Here is a 14743-nt window from a genome sequence, read left to right as displayed (position 1 = left end):
TGAACGCATGTGTGAATGCAAGTGGACCAGAGACCGCTTAACTAACTACAGGTATAATCATAGCTATAGTTGATCACTGTTTGAGTAATGTCACTCTATCAAGCCTTTTCTAACCTTGCACAGAAAAAAAAAAGTTTTAAAAGTATCTGACTCATGAAGATATTGTAGCGGGTCAGTATCAGTATCCGACAATTCTCAAAGATGTGATATCTGTATCGTATCGGAAGTAAAAAAAAAGTTGCATCAGGACACCTAGTGATACTCTACAGCAAAAACATAAGATATTGTGATATATGTTGTAAACTTTTGGAAAAAAAAATCAAAATCATTTAAAAACTACGCACAAAAATGTAAAAATACTTTTTTTTTTGGCATAAACTCAGTTTCACAATTCAGTAGTTTTCAAGTGTAAAGTTTCAAGGTATTCATCAGGGATAACCAGAGATGTGATTCTTCCTTCAGTAAATTGATTTCGCTGGAATGACTGGTATCCTTTCTTTAAAAAAAAAAAAAAAAAAACTTAAGTAGTAATTCAGTAAGAGCAATAGAAAAGGGAGGCAATTGTAAAAGATAACATGTTTCTGTTGTATTACTGGAGTGTTTATTATTGCAGCCACTTGTGATGGACGTGGATTCCGCCCCGAAAGTATGCCTTTGTTTCTTTCCAGAGATTAATCTCTTTATTTGAGATAGCAGAGGAGAGCAGGTAACATGGCTGTCAGCAGCGATACAGAAAGAGGTACAAGCAGACAGAAAAGCATGATGAAGAGAAGAACATAGCGGTGACAGCATCTCTTCCTTGTCCATTTGCATAAACCAGCCTTTGTTTGACGCCGGTGGCCGGCAGCCAACCGCCAACAGAAGGACGGAAGTTAAACTCAGAAAAAGAAAAACGGTGATCTTCATCCAGAAAATTATTCCACAAGAAATAAACAACAATTATAACTATTCAAAAAAAAAAGAAAAAAAGAAAAACACACACATCAGTGACTTCTCTCTAAACTAAGCATTCTGTTGCTCCTCAGAGGGAGGAATAACAATTCGGAGGAACGCAAGACGACACGGCGTCTGGGAGATTTGTATTAGAGCACATGAAAGCAGCTGAGCTTCGCAGGATGGGTTTGATTGAGACAGAAAGGAACACTGAAGCTTTTTCCAAGTTGTGATAATTTTAGTGTGTGTGTATGCGTTGCCTCGAGGAAAAAAACAAAACAAAAACAAGTGAATTTACCAACACAGCATCCTGCAGCATAATGCCTTAAATTAATTAGAAACTAATTAAATACAAAAAAAAAAAAAAAAGACTCAGAAAGCTGTGTTTTTGTTTCCTCCACAACAGTTTATTCAATTAATTTATCTTTATTGGACAATTTTGCTGCTCTTATTGTAACTAAGCTAAGAGTGAGACACATTTTCTCTTTTCTCTGTATCATCATGATTTTTTTTTCCCCACCTTGTGCCAGAGCCAGGCTCTCCGGCATGACCTCGATAGCCAGAATGTTTGCCTTTCTCCCACGATGCACCTGGAGGGGATATGCCCATCTCTAGGCCTGTCAGAGAGGCTGTTAGCTCTAGTCCCATGGGGTGAGAGAGGGGTTTGGGGGGGTGACAGTAGAAATGTCCCTCTGTCACACAAACAGAGGCCGGGCCACTAATGGCCTCCTCTTCTGGAGCTTTTTAGTTGCCTTCTTCCTTTTTTGTGTGTGTGTGTGCTCTTAAGTATTCATTTATTCATGTCATCCTTTTCTTTCCTCCCCCTCCCGTAACCTCGCTCCTCTTCCTTTCTTCTTACTGTCCACTCCTTCAAACCCGCCCGCCTCTCTGACCTGGCAGCAGTTGTACGCAGCTCAGCTGGCGGCCATGCAGGTCTCCCCGGGGACGAAGCAGCACAGTGGCAGCCTCGCGCCCCAAGCCAACCTGGGCGCTCACTCCCCACCCACCAACTCACATCCACAGGGCGACAAGAACCGCAGCTCCCCACCTTCAAACAAAAACAAGGTAAGATGTGGTAAAAAAAAAAAAAAATAAATAAAAAAAAAGAAAGAAATAAAACTCAAAAGGCCTTGTGTTTGCGCTTGTGGATGTGCATGTTCCTGTGCTCAACACACAACAGCAAGAACCCATCTGCAAGATTACCTGTCATGTATTTCTGTATGTTATGTAACTTAGGGCAATGCTGAGTGTATCACCGCACCTCACCCTGAACACACAGTAACCTCCCATGCTGTGAAGATGCTTTTTTTCAGATAATAGTTAAATCTAAGACTTTTTAAGACCATTATGAATGGAATTTAAGACTTGTTCCTCCACAGAAATGTACAAACTTTGTCCAAGCAAATGGCAAAAATAAATGCAAAAAATTAGTTAATTAGCTTGGGTGTATTAGTAGCTAGTTAGCAGTAGCCTCACAATAAAGATAGCTCTGTGTTCGACTTTTGCCTGACATTATTAAAGGCCAACATACTTCTTTTAGCTGAGCTTAAGACATTTTAAGGCCCTAATTTTAGATAAGGTTGGAAGGAAGATGGATGAAGATTATATAGATTAGCACTGCAAAAACACAAAATCCTACAAAGTATTTTTGGTCTAGTTTCTGGTATACTTGAAATAAGACAAAACTAACTTACTAGTAACTTTTCAGCAACATATAGGAGCTTGTTTTAAGTAAATAATTCCTTAATATTGATGAAAAAGTACCAGTTCAATTGACAGACTATTTCACTTATAACATTTTTCCCATTAGTGAAATAATCTGACAATTGAATTTGTTCTTTTTTTTAATCAATATAAAAGAATTATTTAATTAAACAAGCTCTTATATGTTGTTGAAAAGTTACTTGTAAATTAGTTTTGTTGCATTTCCAGCGTACCAAGATATTTGCACTAGAAACTAGACCAAAAATAATTAGTAAGATTTTGTGTTTTTGCAGTCTAGTAACATAGATCAATTAATTTAATTTTAAATAAAGATAATTGTCCAAAAGAACACCTAAAGTCATGTGAAATATACTTTCATGTATTAAACATGGGACATAAAGTGTAAGCTATAGTTGGGTACATGACTGCCTTAGAATGTTCAAAAACAACTTTATAGTCCCACAAGAACATTAAATGCAACTAAAATCAGGATTCATTACTACAATGTACGATTAAAATATGTCTTACCAAGAATAATTTTCAAAATGTACGTTTTTTGAGATTAACAACCAACTTTATGTTTGCAGTCACAGTGAATACTCTGTAGACTTTGTGTAAACAGTGAAGGTGCTGCCTTCTTTTTCTGACTTCCCACAAAGCGTTTTCCTCAGATAAACTTGCTCCCCGACGATTCTCAGTCACTTCATGTCTGCAAATCAAATAGAGTAACTTCATCCCAGAACCCCCAGCTGATGTCCCACCGCGGTCCATTTGGGGGGATCTGTTGGAGTTTGTGTCGTTTTCTTGGCTGACTGCCTGATGGGTGTGATGAGAGTGGAGCCTCGTGTCCATCCAGGTGGAATCCTATGAATAACTGGTCGGCCTCCTGCACAATCGCACAAACACGCTCCCTGGTGCTCGAATGACCTCTGGTCAGTCAGGCAAACGCGCACAAGGACGTTCGTACAAGAAAGTTTAGTTCATCTTTTTCTACTTTTTACTCTCCAGTTTCCAGATTCCTGATCAATGTTCCCATTGTTTACTTTCTCAACAAATTGATCTCTGGCTTTGTTCCCTGCAGCCTGACTGCCGACTCACTCCCTACTTCTCCATCACACACACACAAACACGCACACGCCAACACACACACACACACACAACCATCATACCCCGCTGTCACACACACTTATTACCATATATATAGAGTCAGGCTGGCAGTGAAAGTCATGGCCTGTGGTTGAGGAAGACCAAGGAGTTGTAATGGCTGACTGGTGAGCTGACCAGTGGACCCTGACAGCCTATTTACCAATGTTTTAGACCAATTTTAAAGACATTCACCTTTTTTTTTTTGGCTTAGACTGACCCCCTCAATGCTTCCTCAAAAACTTTTCCTCTTTGTCACCATGTCTTCAGTCAAGTGACATGTATATTTCATAGGTGTCCTCCCCATGCGGGCTCTATGTCAGGGCTCCAGTCATTTAGAAACTCAGTGGCTGGCTCTGCTCACAGCTGTTTGGACTCAGGCACACACCGCTTAAGTGCTTTACCCTCGGGTGAGACACAGACACACGCACACACACACAGGTGTGGAGCACTATACACTCACACGCACACACCCTCTGTGCTTAAATCACTGCAGACTGCATAAAGCTTTCTTATACGCAAGAGTGGATGTGGAGATGCAGGCATGCATGCATACACACACACACACACACACACACACACACACACACACACACACACACACACACACACACACACAGTGGAGGTCAAAATGATGCGCCATATGTTGCGCTTTAGCCGACATGCAGCACAATCACCCATGTACATGAGTGTGATGGTTGGTAATGGCTTGTTGTTTCAATGCATTTCAATATTGAGATGATTTTCTAGTGTTTTAATATTGCTTAAGAAGATTTAAGACGCAAACAAAATAAAATCTGTCAAACTAGAGTCAGAACTTCTCCACCATAGATTTGTGCCTACATGTTTTTCCAGTATTTGTTAAATGACTCTATGCAATACTTTGCAGAAGTGTTTTAATGGGAATCTGTGCATTTGTGTTGCGAATCTCCAATTCATAATCAGCTTTTACTGCAATCACAACTTGAAGTTTTCTAAATCATGACTATCAGTCATTTTTGCTCATTCTTCATTACAAATTTCAGGTTTTGCCACAGATTCTTAATTGGAGTTAAGTCTGGACTTTAACTGGGCCATTGAAACTAAAGAACTGCAGCTCTGGCTGCATGTTTTGTTGTCCAAATTGAATCTCTATCCAAGTCTTTTGCAGCAGGTTTTACAAATCCTAGACCAGCTCCCTCACAGCATGATGTTTCACAGTGGGTAATATGGAGAGCCAGTTTTTACCCTAAACATTTTTGTTCATAATACATTAAAAAGCATGCCTCATTTAGTTGTATCCTCACCAAATGTGAAAAGGTTCATAATGTATAACTTCTTCAAGGTACCTTAAATGTTGGAGACTGATGCAATTCTGCATCGCTGACCTAAAATTGACTTCATATGTTGACCTGTCCAGGGTGACCACTGTAGGTAGGCACCAGCACCCAGTAGGGATAAGCGTGTAAGATAATGGATGGCTGGATGATATTATAGTTAATAGAACAGTCACTACAGCTCACCTCCACACACACACACATACACACACACTTATGCAGAGCAGACAGGGATAAACGGTGGTGGCACAGCACATGTCGCTTTAATTGAACCGTCAGCTCCTGCAATAAGATGCAGAACACTGATGTCATTCGCACATGTCGGCATCCGCAGAAGCAGCCCACACACACGCGCGCGCGCACACACACACACACACACACATTATCTCTCCCCTTCTGCTTCCTCTCCATCTCCGTGTCCCTCTGGCTCTCGCTGTCACTCTGCATGTTTTCTGTCTCAAAGCTGAAGACTGTTTCCTCCGCCAAGAGAGACACAAAAACAATTGTATTAATTCAAGATTCCAAAACCTTTAGAGTCCTCATGCAAACACACACACACCCCCACACACACACACACACTTAAGAGCTTGTCGAACAATATCTCACACACACACGCACGCACACACAAGTCTGTCCAACGTCTCAGCTCCACTCTCTAAACTAATTCCTCCACACTGGCATAATGCAGGTTGGCCACCTTCCCACCACAGGATTTGGCTTGGCGCGGAGAGGAAACTCCCCCATCCACTGTACGAGTGGCAGAGGCATTATCTATTTGTAATAAATATTCAAACGCGTTTGCAGCCAAAGCCCGCCGTAATATGGGTCAGGATTGAGGAGCTCCCGCTCAGTTTTCTTCTTTTTTTTTTCTCTCTCCTCTTCTTCTCCGGCCCATTGTCTTTCTGAAGGCATCTTTGGGGGTCCTCCGTCTATTTAGAAAGACCTCCCTAATGAAGGACAATCCGGTTAGGACTCGTTGCACACATACACACACGCACTCACACACACACAGAGGATGGCACATACACGTCGTAGGGGCTTAATTGGAAGGGCTTAATTGAGTTGTGAGGGGCTCATAAGGCTTAGTGTGACTCAAGGAGAGGGAATCAGGAAAAGTCGGCCTTAATGAGTGAATATACAACACACACAATACTTTCTTTCTTTCTTTTTGAATCCCACTATATTCTGGTTTCTATACTGCCTAAGCTGCAATTAGACTAATGACCAGAAAATACAAATAATGTCTCTATTCTCTCCCGTTAGCTGTAAGTAGAGCCACACCTGAAAGTTATCACCAGTTCTGTTAAATTACATTTCAATAATCAGAACTGTATTTTCACACGACTGCAGTCTGGCCCGACCTGCTCGGCTCGTCACCGTCTCGTTTGGCATTGGGCTTTTAATTGTGTTTTAATTACACTGAGTGGTGTGTGTGTGCATCTGCTCCGTCTGATCTAATTCCTTCCTTCCTGTCATGTGATGCGTCTACGCTGCCTCTGATTGGATTAGGTCGTCAGCAGGGGTCACGTTGCCATGACAGCTCACCAGACAACGTTCAACTTTTTTTGTCCTTTGAAATTTTCCATATTTTTCTGTCGTAAAAAAAACCCCAAACTGATTCATTTCATTTGTAATGTATAGGGCTGTTCAGCTGTCTAGATTTTAGTTGTAAATATAGTGAAAACATTTCGTTTTTCCTCCCTTCTTAAGTGTAGTGTGTGTATGCCTTAATTGCCTTTTGCTCAATATTTCAAATAACTTTTTGCTGTAATTATATATAATCAGGGGTATTAAACACCAAACATCTGCGTCACTATTTGATAGAGTGTAAACAGCCATCTTCACATCATTCCACTAATACACTCAGGTCTTCAGCTAAGGAATAACTCCACAGTAGGATGCTGCCTTCCCAGTGTGGCTCTTTGCAGCTTCTCCAGAGTTGCCATGGGCCTCTTGGCTGCTTCTCTGATTGGTTAATTTGCTGGCCTGTCATGGCTAAAGTAGTACCGGGCCTTTCTCAGATGTTTGAGAAAAACAAAATCTTTGTATTTTCTTTCCACTGAACTGTTCAATCAGATAAGAACAAGTTTGTGGTTATATGATGGCGTATTAAGATCACTGTAGATGGAAAAAAAAAACTCTGAAATTTTGCGATTTATCTCAGAAATTTTCTAAAAAAAACAAGAATATTTTTGAGTTTCAAAAGTTTTAATTTTTCAGCTTTTAGAACTCAAAAATGTTCTCCTTTTTTCCCCTCCTGTCTACAATGACCCCAGTACGCCGTCGTGGTGCTTGTAATGCGACACAATGTGGAAAAGTTCGACAGGTGTGAAAACTTTTGCAAGTCACCGACCTGTTTAAGTAAAATTACTCCTTTCAGAGTGTGTATGTGTGTTTGAGGCATAAGCGGTTGCCTTCCCGTTTTCTCCACACACTGGGACGTTCTCTGAGGTTTCTGCTCTCTATCGGACCAGGAGCGATTTGAAGCGACAGACTGTCCTCTGCTCCGCTCGCTGTTTGATGCGTTGAGACGTTGCTGTATCTTTGCGCTCTCACACCTTTAAAGGCTGCGTTATTCTCTGTGAAAGACGGGAGGCGTCCTGTATATTTATACAGGGTGCCGCAGTGTATTTAGTTGTTGCTTGCCATATTGTTTTAATGTGAGGCTCTTCAAGAAGCAGAACTGTACTGCATGTTCCTGCAGCTTGCATGTGGAGTGTGCATGCGTCGCTGTTATAGGTGGCCCGTTGTTTTGCATGTGAATGTCAGTGGGGGGGATTTTTTGCACCCAAAGGTCTGTGTGTGTGTCGTCGTGTGAAGACAGGCAGTGGCATGCACCCCGTCACCTTCTCATCCTCGGACTGCTGTGCATGGGGGTTCGGCTAAATCGGCACGTGGTCTTGGTCATGGGAGACGCGAGGGCGTCCCCCTCACCTCCCCGCTTCCAAATTACCTTACGGTGGTCACGGTGGGCGAACCTGTGCTGTTTTGGTTTTTGCAGGACAGTGAGGGTGCACAGCCACTGAACCTGTCGGCCAAGCCTAAGGCATCCGAGAGCAAGTCACCCAACTCCCCCCCAACTTCCCCACAGGTTCCCGCTGCCGCTGCCGCCACCACCAAGCTGGGTCCCACCGGCTCCATGAAGCACAGCGCCGTGCCCTCCAGCATCGGAGCGCCGTCCACCAGAGTCAGCTCAATAGGTAAGAACATTTAACTAGCCTGTACAGTAGCAGAGCACTGGAGACTAAAGACACGCTACTAAGGGGCTAAAAGATCCACTTTTTTCACTTCCCATACCGACAGCGGTATGAGGTTTAGTTGGCCGATACCGATCAGATACAGAAAAACTGCTGTGTGTTTATGTACAAATTTATTTTATAACTCTGCATCGGTACAGCACACTTAAATTGATTAATAACTTTACGAGCTTTGTTCAAATATTCAAAAACAACTTTCATTTGTTCAATCTGTGAAATTAGAAGAATAACAGCCAATGTAAAATAAAGAAAGTTCAACTGACAAAAACAAAAGGTTGACTATCTTGGTCAAACTAAAAATAACCTGCAACAAATCTTCTTTCAAATGGTTCAGAAAGTGGAATTAGGAATTCAAAATATAATGTAAAATAAATAATAAAGCTCAGAGCACAAAGAAGAATTAGACTAAAAAAATCTGCACTTATGGGTTGGGCATATTGTCACTGGTACCAGATTTTATTTTAAGGATAACAGGGAACACATTTACTTTTTAACACGTGAAAAATATCTAGCTGTGAGTCTACTTCCATCAGTAACAACTTCAACATTTACGAGTGAGGCTTTTTGACCAATCAAAACGTCCCGCTCCGTCTCTAAACAAGCTGTAGATGTACAAGCTCAGTTTCTTAAGCTGCAAACATTTTTACAAGAAAGATACATTCCCATAAGTGGAAATCTCAAAGTTTTTAAGAAAAAGTGTTTCTAAAACAACAAGAAGTGTTTTTTTTCTAGCAGTACTGTGATGACAGCACCATAATCCTTCCTAACCACATGCTCACATAAAGAAAAAATGACATAAATGAATCACTATTTTTTACTCCTAATCCATTTTTCATGCAGCACTGATAGTTCAAATATTACACATATGTAACAGGCTATAATTAGTGTTTGTGTTGTTCCTCCGTGCTGCTATTTGCCTGCAGGGCGGCTTCATTGTTATGTGTTTATTAGTGACTGAAAGAGACGGAGAGAGACATAGGAGAGAGGAGAAGGGAGGGAATGGGAGAGAGAGAGAGAGATGAGGATTAGTGTTTCCTTTTTTTTTCCAGAGCAATGAAGTGGGGGAATAATAAAGAGAGGAGTGCATGACAGACAGAAGGTATCACCAATGAGATTAGACAAGCCTCTTACATGAGCCAGGACAGCGCAAACACCCAGCATTAACCATACAATACCAGCACACAAACTCAAACTCACACAAAGCCTCACACACAATCCAACCTCCTCCTCCTCATATGCAGTTAAGTCAGTTTTTTTTTTCCCTGACATTCTGGCTAATCTCACTGTTTTTCAACAAATCGGCGGATTTAATATCAGATTAGTGGATTTTCGGTCCCAGATGTTTTTTGTTCAGAAAAATGGATTACAGTGTTTTAAGTTTGTGTGTGATCCTGGCTGAATTATTTGCGCAGCGGCGGAGGCCAGATCCCTGATACGCAGGAGCTCATTGTTCCATCTGTTGCCGCTGAGTTTCAGGCGGTCAGGAGCGCCGCGCCGCGTTCCGGCTCATCGTATTAGGATCCGTTTTACAAGTTCAGAGCGGACGGACAAATTGGAACGGGGTCCAGAGGTGGTCGTTTTGATTTGCAATCTGTTTGAGGAAGAGAAAGAGGAGGGGGGAGGGGGGCGCAGATTAGGACGGCCTTTTGGGGTTATTCATATTCAAACTGGAATCAGAATGAAACCTGATTAAACCCTTCTGAGTGCAGAACACATTTAGTTTTTCATCAAGTTCTTTTTCAGACCGCATACGTCTTATAATAAGATCAGAGCTTTTTAACCCTGATGTTTGTCTGTTTATATGTAGTTGGTGGAAAACTATAAGTAAACAATATCCACATTTTAACGCCGTTTAAATAAAGTTAAAATAAAATGTAGATCAAAATGTGTTATTTCTAGAGTTGCTAAAAGAAAAAGTCTTAGTACCTCATATGCACAAACTTTAACAAATTCAGCAAAACTTTCTAATTGCACAAAATGTTTGTTTTGTCGTTCTCGTCTTCAGAGAGCAACACAAACTGATAATTGGTGGCTAATTAGTCAGGCTATCTGCTCCTAGCATGCTAACTGTAGGTTTAAAACTATTAGTTTTGCATCTATTTAAACCATGTTGATCTTTTCTTGCCGTTATTCCCAGAAAATATAGATTTCTTTTTCTAAATTTAAATCAATCTTTAAAAAGCTGAGGAACTATTGTAACTAAGCTAAATATCACGTTAAGACATCTGCTTAAAACTTTTAACGCTTTTCAACTTAACCCAAGCAGATGCTTTTGCTTTGTTGCAACACATTTAGGATTCAGTAAACCTAAACATGAACCCAGATATAAGTGTTTCGGTTTGAGAAGCCCTTTCCACCTGGAGGAATGTTTCTCTCTTTCCATCCGTCCATCTTTCTCGAACCAGACAGAGACGTAGGCGCCACTGTCACACATTTGTCTCAGTCCGCGCAGTGAACCATTGCAGTCCCCCAACTCGAACGTTTCCTTATGAACGTACTGCATGCATATGCAGAGAAGACAAAAAAAAACAGAACTTGTGTTTTCGCAGTGCGGGAGAGCAGAAGACGTCCCCTCCAACCTTTCCCTCCTTTTATCTGGGTCACATTCACTCGTCTGGGTCTGGATGGTTGTCATTTCTGTCAGTTGAAGCAATCACACAATCATGTGTGCGCAGGAATTTCTATCAACCCCCCCGCCGCCTCTTCTTTTGACTGCAGATTAAAATTGACTGCCACCCAATTCTGTCACCCCCCCTCCTCCACCTCCTCATCTCTGTTCTCACTCCTCTGTCCTGCCTCTGATCCCGCACCCTCTTTCTTTTTTTTTTTTTTTTTTTGTCGGGCTCCACTCCCGTCCAGATTTTCCGGTTATGACTTCTGAAAGAGTTCACGGCTCTGTCATTACCAATCTGAAGCTGATAATCTGGTCCGAGATGGCATTAGCGGCGCGGATTAGCGCAGATAAAGGCCTCATAAAGCAGCAGCGGCTCTTTGTTAAGAACTAACCGGACCGATGGGGAGCGGAGATAGCGGCGCCTCACATTCTCACACATGCAGAATAATAATAAGAGGCGCCTCTGCTGACTGTAACGCTGCTTACAGCGTTCTGTTGAAGGGGATGAGATTTCTGGGGGCAAACTCTGACTCACATGCTCCACTCGGCTGCAAAGTGGTCAGTCGCTTTGAGTGTTTTCAGTTAGATATATAAAAAAAACACACACGCACGCACGCACGAACGCGCACACACACACACGCCCTGACAACCTCCCCTCATCAACTGTATGTTAATGCCTTTACCTTATGGTTCAAAAGAAGATTTGTTCCAGATGAGAACCTTCAAAGTAAACACTTTGGAGTGTTTATCCAATAATAATAATAAAAAAAGGCTGCTCTCTATTTTTTTATTTTATTTTTTTTGCCGTTAATACTCAATCTGCATTTGTGCTTATGAAAAATAAAGCAGCTGAACAGGATGGCTAACAGATTGTCCCTCCTGTCTGCGTCTCAGCAGACTTGTTGTCTTCGTTGTCGTCGACAGCCTACCTGAACGACCACGAGGCGGTGAGCAAGGCCTTCGCCGAGGCCCGGCAGATGAAGGAGCAGCTGAAGGGGGAGCAGCAGGCCCTGGACGCCAAGATGGCCTCCGTCAGCAACCTCAGCCTCAACAACGGCCGCTCCGACAAGGTCAGCTTCTTTTTATTCTCCTTCCAGCGCACAAAGATTTTAAAATGTAGCCAGTCATTGTGGCATAAAATTTGCCAAAAGCAACTATGTGTTGTTCCCTCTATTATTTTAAAGTTTGTTTAAAGCACAATTTTAATTATTTTAAGGTTAATTGAACTCAATTCAATTTATACAGCCTCACAAATTAAAAATCTAAATGATTTTGAGTTGGTGTGCATTTCCTAGAGATGTAACGGCTCACAGAAATACTCAGTGTGTATAAATACATCAGAAAGATCTTCTCAGATCCTGCCTCAGGTGAAATACTAATTGTGTCAGGATTTTGTTTTTCTTCCCCACAACAAATGATTTACACTCAGTCATCCGGAGCTCGGCACAAACAAATACAAATCGCCGCCTTTTATCTCAGGCTCCAAATTCGGCGCGCTAAAAAAAAAAAAAAAAAAGCAACAGATCTACCCCGAGTCCTCTGAAGTCATCGCAGGCCGTGACCGTCTTCATTGTCAGCGCGCTGTAATTTGTTGTGCCATGTGCCGTCCCCGCCGCGGCATGTAGGAGGTAAATCGGCGCACAATGCCCTCGCGCAGCTAGACGGGGCCAGATAAGGTAAAAACCGGAGGCAGCGCAGAGGTAATGACTGCGTCTGTGAGGCACACTGTAGGGCTCTGAGAGTGTGTGTGCGTGTGTGTGGCACAGCGGAGTGTCAAGGAGACAGTAATGTGAAATGACTGCGTCGGCTCCTCAGCGGCTCACATAAACTCTGGGTATTTGTTCAACATATCTGGAATCAGCTGGAGCATCAGAGCAGAAGTTATTCCTCCTGCTGCTTTACTGTATTCATGTTGATATTGCTGATAAATATTGCATTTAGAATCATCAATTAACACCAATATATATAAAAGAAACCATTAACCTAAGTAGTTTTTTTTTTGCAATTTGCAAATCCAGTTTTTTCCCCGTCCTGCTCTTTATGGAGTAACATACATTTTGACAATAGCTGTTTAATTGGACAGACTATTTACACTGCAGCCGACTTTAGAACTGCAGCGTTAAAACTATTTGAAACTCTTATTTTCACTCAAAATAAATGTCAGCTGGGATTTAATTTAAACTTTTCAGCAACAAATCTTTCAGAGTGAAAATGTAGGAAAGCATATTTTGGCCAATTTTAAAGGAGGAGGAGATTTCATTCTTTAGACTTTTTAAAACGACTAAATTTCATGTAAATTCTTTAAATGTTTCTTATAAATAATGATATTTAAAACTGTATGTATGATCAAGAGGAAATATGGAACATTTTTGTTCAGTGTTCTATTCAGCAGATTTGACTGCATTAAATATGAGCAAATAATAGACAATGTTTCAGTTTTGTCTTTAATTGCTCGGCATTGTGGTAAATAGCTAAGAGTTTTAAAGGACAAGAAATCATTTAAGAAAGAAAAATAGATGTTTCTGTTATAAAGTTGTAGATTTGTAAAGACTTTCTGAAACATTGGTGATTCTTTGTGATGTTCTGCAGCCCCTCTCCTCCTGTTCCTCAGCCGCTCTGGGCTTTGTGTGTTGGGATACGGCGGCAGCGTCTCCGACACTCAGAGGATTAGTTTTGTCACTACTTTGTGTCTCCGCTCTCATGTCAGCCATTCAATCCACTTTTCCCATGTACTGTACCGGGGCTTAATGTCAGACTAGACTGTCATCCACTCTGTCTCTGCTCACACACTCACTCCACAAAGCCAACTGAGAGCGCATATTTAATCTTAAAATCTGAAAGTGTGAGGAGACATTTTGTGCTCTTTTTTTTTTTTTTTTTTTTTGGAACGAGGACTGAATGAGGCTTTCATTAGAGCAAAATGAGGGAAAAACTCCTAAAATATTTCAGATTTACATACAAAATGACTAACTCCAAACCATTGAGGGTTATTATGCATTTATAAAAGCAGAAGAAATTAAAACTAAAATACTTTTGAAACATTTAGAGCTTTTATTCTTCCTCTTCCCTATTTATTCCAATCTATTGGAGGGGGGGGGAGAAATTATCTCTAACAATTAAACAGTGTAGGACTAAAAAAAAAAAATAGATAAAAAGCATTTCATTAGCATTCTGCCCTCCCTGCTTGCAGCCACCCGGCTCACCAGGGTCACATGGAAATGGAGGAGGACACTTTCCGAAACATCGTTTTAGAAGATGGCCGTGTTTTGGGTAGAGCTCCTAATCGTGTAATTAAACTGTAAAACGTTGGCGCTGTTGCCGTGCCGCCTGTGTGTGTGCATGTGTGTGTGTGCGCATACGAGCGAGCATCAGCAGAGCTCCAGCGCAGTGTGTGCCGGCTGCTTGCATTAGGCATGTAAATGCTCAGTAAATCAGCCTTTTATTGGTTGTAATAAATACCCAGGGGGCCGAGCGGCGTGGCCCCGCTCTCGTCCGCGCCGCACTCTCTCCCTCTAATGCGTCGACCCTCAGGGGCCTCTGCAAGAGAGGCAAGCCGCCGCACTCCACTCTCGCAGGTGGCTGCCAGGAGTTGCTACACACACACACACACACACACACACACACACTTAATCAGCAGCGCACTCACATAACAGTAAACATCCAAACCAGAGTAAAATCAACATTCTTTTACATGGAAACGCACTGAAACGCAGATGTGTGTTCAGGCTTTTAACATTTCCACATGTCACGCAGCTTGTCTGTTTGGGGGGGGAAAT

The 14743-nt window shown here is 41.8% G+C and overlaps 1 protein-coding gene across 9 annotated transcripts in view; it reads left to right on the top strand.

Moving 5' to 3' along the window:
- Positions 1-14743, top strand: part of sox5 (SRY-box transcription factor 5) — a 154546-nt gene that overhangs the window by 133217 nt on the left and 6586 nt on the right. For 5 of the 9 annotated variants that reach the window (XM_008425896.2, XM_008425897.2, XM_008425894.2 and 2 more), the window contains 3 exons: positions 1834-1998; positions 8098-8296; positions 11862-12037. In XM_008425896.2, coding sequence (XP_008424118.1) covers positions 1834-1998; positions 8098-8296; positions 11862-12037 — 540 coding nt within the window. The remainder of the gene's footprint in view (positions 1-1833; positions 1999-8097; positions 8297-11861; positions 12038-14743) is intronic. The other 4 variants (XM_008425895.2, XM_008425900.2, XM_008425899.2 and 1 more) reach the window with 4 other exon arrangements.

This window comes from Poecilia reticulata, linkage group LG13 (genome assembly GCF_000633615.1).
Source record: "Poecilia reticulata strain Guanapo linkage group LG13, Guppy_female_1.0+MT, whole genome shotgun sequence".
NCBI lineage: Eukaryota > Metazoa > Chordata > Actinopteri > Cyprinodontiformes > Poeciliidae > Poecilia > Poecilia reticulata.
The sequence above is the reverse complement of the archived record's forward strand: the minus strand, read 5'-3'. Positions and strand labels throughout refer to the sequence as shown.